Source organism: Egretta garzetta, unplaced genomic scaffold, assembly GCF_000687185.1.
Source record: "Egretta garzetta isolate BGI_Z169 unplaced genomic scaffold, ASM68718v1 scaffold968, whole genome shotgun sequence".
Classification (NCBI taxonomy): domain Eukaryota; kingdom Metazoa; phylum Chordata; class Aves; order Pelecaniformes; family Ardeidae; genus Egretta; species Egretta garzetta.
The window spans coordinates 136,199-141,836 of NW_009260641.1; the positions used below are offsets into that span (position 1 = coordinate 136,199).

The 5,638-nt window shown below is 55.5% G+C and overlaps 1 protein-coding gene across 1 annotated transcript in view; it reads left to right on the forward strand.

The window, feature by feature from the left end:
* The first annotated feature begins 290 nt into the window (after positions 1 to 290).
* THOP1 (thimet oligopeptidase 1) overlaps positions 291 to 5,638 on the forward strand; it is a 7,241-nt gene continuing 1,893 nt past the window's right edge. Inside the window, exons 1-9 of the mRNA XM_035900984.1 lie at positions 291 to 497; positions 1,897 to 2,045; positions 2,546 to 2,653; positions 3,372 to 3,474; positions 3,632 to 3,792; positions 3,959 to 4,094; positions 4,197 to 4,563; positions 4,847 to 5,048; positions 5,155 to 5,341. Coding sequence (XP_035756877.1) covers positions 374 to 497; positions 1,897 to 2,045; positions 2,546 to 2,653; positions 3,372 to 3,474; positions 3,632 to 3,792; positions 3,959 to 4,094; positions 4,197 to 4,563; positions 4,847 to 5,048; positions 5,155 to 5,341 — 1,537 coding nt within the window. The 5' untranslated portion in view covers positions 291 to 373. The remainder of the gene's footprint in view (positions 498 to 1,896; positions 2,046 to 2,545; positions 2,654 to 3,371; positions 3,475 to 3,631; positions 3,793 to 3,958; positions 4,095 to 4,196; positions 4,564 to 4,846; positions 5,049 to 5,154; positions 5,342 to 5,638) is intronic.

The following is a 5,638-nucleotide window of genomic DNA, read 5'->3' on the forward strand; positions in this document are numbered from 1 at the left end:
CCCCCCCCCCGCCGTGGGCAGAGGCACATGGCGGGGGCACGGCGGGGAGGGAGCGGCAGGGAGTCGGGTTTCTGTGAAGGGCTTGGCATGGCTGAGAGGGTAAACAGCGCCCGGAAAATAACCCAGCAGCGGATTGCCGCCAGCGCCCTGGCTTCCTGGGAACCCGCTTGCCTATCAGCATGGTTGCTTCGCTGGGCCTCTCCTTTATGTGCTTTTATCGAGCGGTAGCGATGCAGCTAAATTTTCTTCCCAGCCCGTGTAAGGCTACGCCTGACAGAGCGTTTCCTCCCCAGGTAACGTTGTGGATAGCCAGTCCCCCCGGCTGTTGGCAAATCAGCTCAGATGGGACCTGACTGCCGAACAGATAGAAAACATGGCTGCAGAGCTCACGGAGAGGACCAAGCTCGTGTACGACCGGGTGGGCTCCCAGGAGCAGGGTGAGGTGTCCTATGAAAACACTCTCAAGGCACTGGCTGATGTGGAAGTGGAATACACAGGTACGTACACCGACGGGGAGTACTGGCTTTCTGGAGATCAACGTGTTATTATGATTTTTCTGATGGTTTTTTTTTTTCTCCATACTGTCATCTCCTCTTTTCTTCCCTTGACTCCCTCAGCGGTATGGGCTTTTTTTTTTCCAGCTAATGTTTACAGAGCTAGGTCTAAGTACAAAGAGTAGAGTGGATTTGGAACAGAAGAGTGAGTCTAAAATGAGGGCAGTGCTTTGGCAGCAGGATGGTCTGCGGGAGGAGTGGCCTCAAGCTTTTCAAGGTTGTCTCCTGCTTTTATGTGTCATGGTGCATTAGAGGGAACAAATTCTGCATTGGCAGAGATGGTTCGGGTGATCTAAGAAATCTTAAGCTTTTTCCTAACTTTTTCACTAAGACAGCGGATAAATGTCTCTCCGTGCACCTTGTTTAAACGCTGCTGTTGTTGTAGGGGTCATGTGTAAAGGAACGTGATGTGATGGCATCGTGCTGGCAAACGATGCAGGCTTCCAGAGATCTTTGGCTGATGATTTACAGCAGTAGAGTGCCAAAGTCGCGCAGCCCTCCTCCTGCCTCACGGCATCTCTCCGCTGTCCTGACCGCCCATGCCGTGAGGTGTCACATCTGTATGAAGCAGAAGCCTTCAAGCCTCCTCTTTCTTCTCACTGATTTCTTTTTCCCTGAAATAAGAGGAAAAACCCTTACAAAGCAGGGGTAATGTTAACTTCAGCAGAGCTGTCAGTGCTTTCCCTGGGCGGCAGAGAGTACCTGCCTGCTCACCTTCTGCTGGGTGGAGAGTTCTCGTGCCTGGAGAGCAGCACCTTCCCGCTGAGTCGTATTATTTGAGGTTTTGCAGAGATGGTGGCAGGGAATATTCTCCCTGTTTTCACTTCTAAAATGGAAATACGTCAGGGCAGAGCACACCTGGGACATAGCAGCTTTTATGGCGTGCCTGTGGTAAGGGTGTCGCTTTTAGTCCGGTCCTCTAAGGAATGGAGTCACGCAACAATGCTGCCTGTGTGCCTGCCAGCACAGCAGTCCTGTGATTCTTGAAGCTGTTGATACCAGCTGTAGCTGGGGCATCGGGATCTCACAGGCATGAAATTCATGTGAGTTCTGTCAGAAAGATGGATTGTAGTGGGAAATCAGTGGAGGGATGTGCTCGGCAGCGAGGAAGGGGTGAGCGGGCGCTGCAGGTGACTGAGCGCTGCTCCGAGAGGACAGCTCTGGGTTGGTCTGGTGGCAGCAGCTTCCCTCGCACTTCCTTTCCCTGGGCTGGCAGGTCAGGCCCCAGGGCTGTCAAACTGGCTCCCGGCTGACGCAGGCTCTCTGTGTCCACTCCCACTCACGAGCAGTTCTGCGACATGGAGCCACTGCCTTCACTGTAATCCCTCTCCTGTCTTTCCAGTCCGTCGGAACATGCTGGACTTCCCCCAGCATGTCTCTCCTTGCAAAGACATCCGCGCGGCGAGCACCGAGGCTGACAAGAAGCTCTCAGAGTTCGATGTGGAGATGAGCATGAGGCAGGACGTGTACCAGAGGATTGTCTGGCTCCAGGTGTGTGCCTGGGAGGATGCTCTGTCAGTGATGCACCTGAGCAGGGCACCGAAACCTTCCTTGCAATTACAACAAACCCTTTTCCCTTCTCCCAGAACTTAGGAGTGAATGGTAGTGAGTCAGGTCTGGAACTGAATTGCTGTGTGATTGTGGCAGAATGGTCCAGCTGTCAGTGGGAACTGGGGAGTTGGGGTTTGAGGCCACTGCCCCCCCTCAGGGCCTCGATTACCCCTTTGGTAAGACTGCTTTAGTAAACCCAGCCTGCCTCACTCGGGGAAGGGGCTGGGTAACGCCCTGAAAAGTGCTGTAATACAGCATAAAGGCGAGATGTTTAAAGTGATCCGATAGGGACTAACGCACCAAACCAAAGCCTTCTTGTGGGGTGTTTCCATCTGCTTCTGGGTCACTGGTGTTACAATAACCCACAACTCGCACTGGGAACCAACTTTCTGCAACACCTGATCCTGCAGTTCCCTGTGCTGATGGGTTTTGTTTTACAGGAGAAAGCAGAGAGCGCTGCGCTGAAGCCTGAAGCAAAGAGATATCTAGAAAGGCTGATCAAATTGGGTAAAAGAAACGGTCTCCATCTCCCCGAGGAAACGCAGGAGGTGAGATCACAGAGCTTGAGTAAGCACACGTAGAGGAGGCCTCGCGGGGCTAACGGGGCAGTGTAGCATCGGAACAGAGGGCTGAGGCTCAGAATCCTGAATTTTCCCCCTGATTCACGTGACCTTGGGCGCGTGGGGTGATGTCTCTGCGCCCCTCTTTTTCCTTTCTGTTGGATGGGGATGATGTTTACGTAGTGGGGTTGAGGCTGGAAGTGGCGGCCGGGGGGCACTTCCAAGAAGCTGAGATTGCAGAGGGTGCTGTGCAGGTCACGAGTGGAAGTAGCACCCGGCCCCCACATGCAAAGGGGCAGTCGGGGAGGGTGCCCCACCGGGGCTGGGGGGCTGAGCTGCTCAGGGTCTCCCGCTCTTATCTTGTGCCAATGCGTGCAGCTCGAAGCTGGGTTAAAAATAGAAAAGAAGGTGAAATGAAATAAGGGTAGAGGAGGTTGTTGGTTAAACACCTGCAGCTCCTGAGCTGGCAGGAGACAGCTGGGACCTTGCTGAGGTGGCTGCTTTCCTACCAGGTGTGATCAAAGGGAGCCTGTTCTAGGCATGCAATTAATTCTGCAGCGTTGCGTTTGAATAAAAGCCAAGTGCAGACCGCTGGGCAACTCAGCAGGCAGGCTGCTGGCTGGAGACGGTGAACGGTGCTGTTTGGCTTCACCCTGACTTTTCTCTCTTTATCTATATTTCATGTTTCTCTATCTATATTTTAAAGAAAATCAAAGCTATTAAGAAAAAGCTGAGCGTCCTTTGCATAGACTTCAACAAGAACCTCAACGAAGACACTACTTACTTGCCCTTCTCAAGGGAGGAACTAGGTACGGAGCGCTCGGGCTTACTGCTCTGCTGGGGTGGCCTTGAGCGCCTGGACTCCTCTGGCCAAGGAGCAAGAGCCTGCTCCTGTGCTCCGTCCCAGAGCTGGTGTTTCTGGAGAGGCCTGGGCTCTCCCATCAGTCGTGTCTGCTCTTTTCTCAGGGGGGCTCCCTGAGGACTTCCTGAACTCCCTGGAGAAGACAGAGGATGGCAAGCTGAAAGTCACCTTGAAGTACCCGCACTATTTCCCACTCCTGAAGAAGTGCTATGTGCCCGAGACGAGAAGGAAGGTGGAGGAAATGTTCAACTCCAGGTGCAAAGAGGTAGGTGGGCCTTGCTGCTTGCCAGCAGGGCCAGACGAGATGCCAGGTCAGGTCCAGGCACTGAAGGGGTCTCGTCTGAGATTTGTGCTTCTTGCCACACTGGGGCTCGGGCTTCCTTTCTCGCCTGCGTACCCCGCTTCACTCTTTGTCTGACTCTGCCTTGCAGGAAAATTGCTTGATCCTCAAGGAGCTGGTGGACTTGCGTGCTCAGAAAGCCAGTCTCCTGGGCTTCAACACGCACGCAGACTTTGTACTGGAGATGAACATGGCTAAAAGCAGCAAGACAGTGGCTACGTTCCTGGGTATGGCACTTGGCTGTGGAGGGGAAGAGCAGGGGCATGCGCTGGGCCGGGTGTGCTGCTCTCAGCCCCGGGCACTTACCCTGCCTGCCTCTGTTTTCCTAGATGAGCTGGCCCAGAAGCTGAAACCCCTTGGGGAGAAGGAACGAGCTGTGATCCTGGACCTGAAAAAGAAAGAATGCGAGAAGCGCGGCCTGGAGTTTGACAACCGTATCAATGCCTGGGACATGCGCTATTACATGAACCAGGTGGAGGAGACCAAGTACAGCGTGGACCAGAATCTGCTGAAGGAGTACTTCCCCATGCAGGTGGTCACCACGGGCCTGCTGGCCATTTACCAGGAGCTGCTGGGGCTCACCTTCCATCTGGAAGAGAAGGCTCAGGTCTGGCATGAGGACGTCCAGCTCTACACGGTGAAGGACACCTCTTCTGGGGAGACCATTGGCAAATTCTACCTGGACCTGTACCCGCGGTGAGGCCTTGGGCAACGTGGAGCGAGGGAAGAGGGCTAGGGCAGGGGGAGTGGAGCCTGCCATGCACCTGGGGAAGAGGGGAGGCCGTCCCGTTCCCAGACGCGTGGCTGTGTGGAGGGAGCGGTGTGTAATCGGGCAGGGCTGTCCCAGGAGCACAGGGTTGGCATGAATCGCAGCATCACCAGGAGCTTCTGCTCTGAGCAGGACCACGCTGCCCTGCACGGTGGCTCATGGCTGGCTGTGGGGGAGGATCTGTGTAACAGTCTCCTCTTCCTGGCCTAGGGAAGGGAAGTACGGGCACGCAGCCTGCTTCGGCCTGCAGCCAGGCTGCCTTTTGCCAGACTTCAGCCGGCAGATCTCGGTGGCTGCCATGGTGGCCAACTTCACCAAGCCCACGGCAGATGCGCCTTCCCTGCTGCAGCACGATGAGGTGGAGACCTACTTCCACGAATTTGGGCATGTCATGCACCAGCTGTGTTCTCAGGTGAGGCCTGGCTGGGCTGGCAGAGGCTTGGTTTGTGACCTGTCTCCTGTTGTGCTCCCCTGTGGGGTTAAATGACGTCCTGCTCTGATCTTGCTGTGTCTCCTAGGCGGAGTTTGCCATGTTCAGTGGGACACACGTGGAGCGGGACTTTGTCGAGGCACCGTCACAGATGCTGGAGAACTGGGTGTGGGAGAAGGAGCCGCTGCTGCGCATGTCCGGGCACTACAAAACTGGAAGCCCCATCCCTGATGAGCTGCTGGAGAAGCTCATTAAATCCCGGCAGGCAAACACGGGTGGGTCCCTGTGGAGGGAAGAAGGGTGGGAGGGGAGCGAGGACAGAGCCTCACCATGGTGTCCCCTGTGTGTAGGGAGGGGACGGGGACCTTTAGTGGCCTGTTTGGGTAGAGGAAAGGCTTTGTCTTGCTCTCTGTGGGGACTGAGAGGACTGAGGGGAAAGAACCGCACCTGCCTGCTGTTAGTCTGGGAAGAGTGAGGGTGGCGTGGCAGGAGGGGCAGGAGGCTGGGGGGTGGCACAGTGGGGAAGAGGTGCTGGGGCAGGCAGGGATTATCTGCAGGCAGGTATGCAGCTT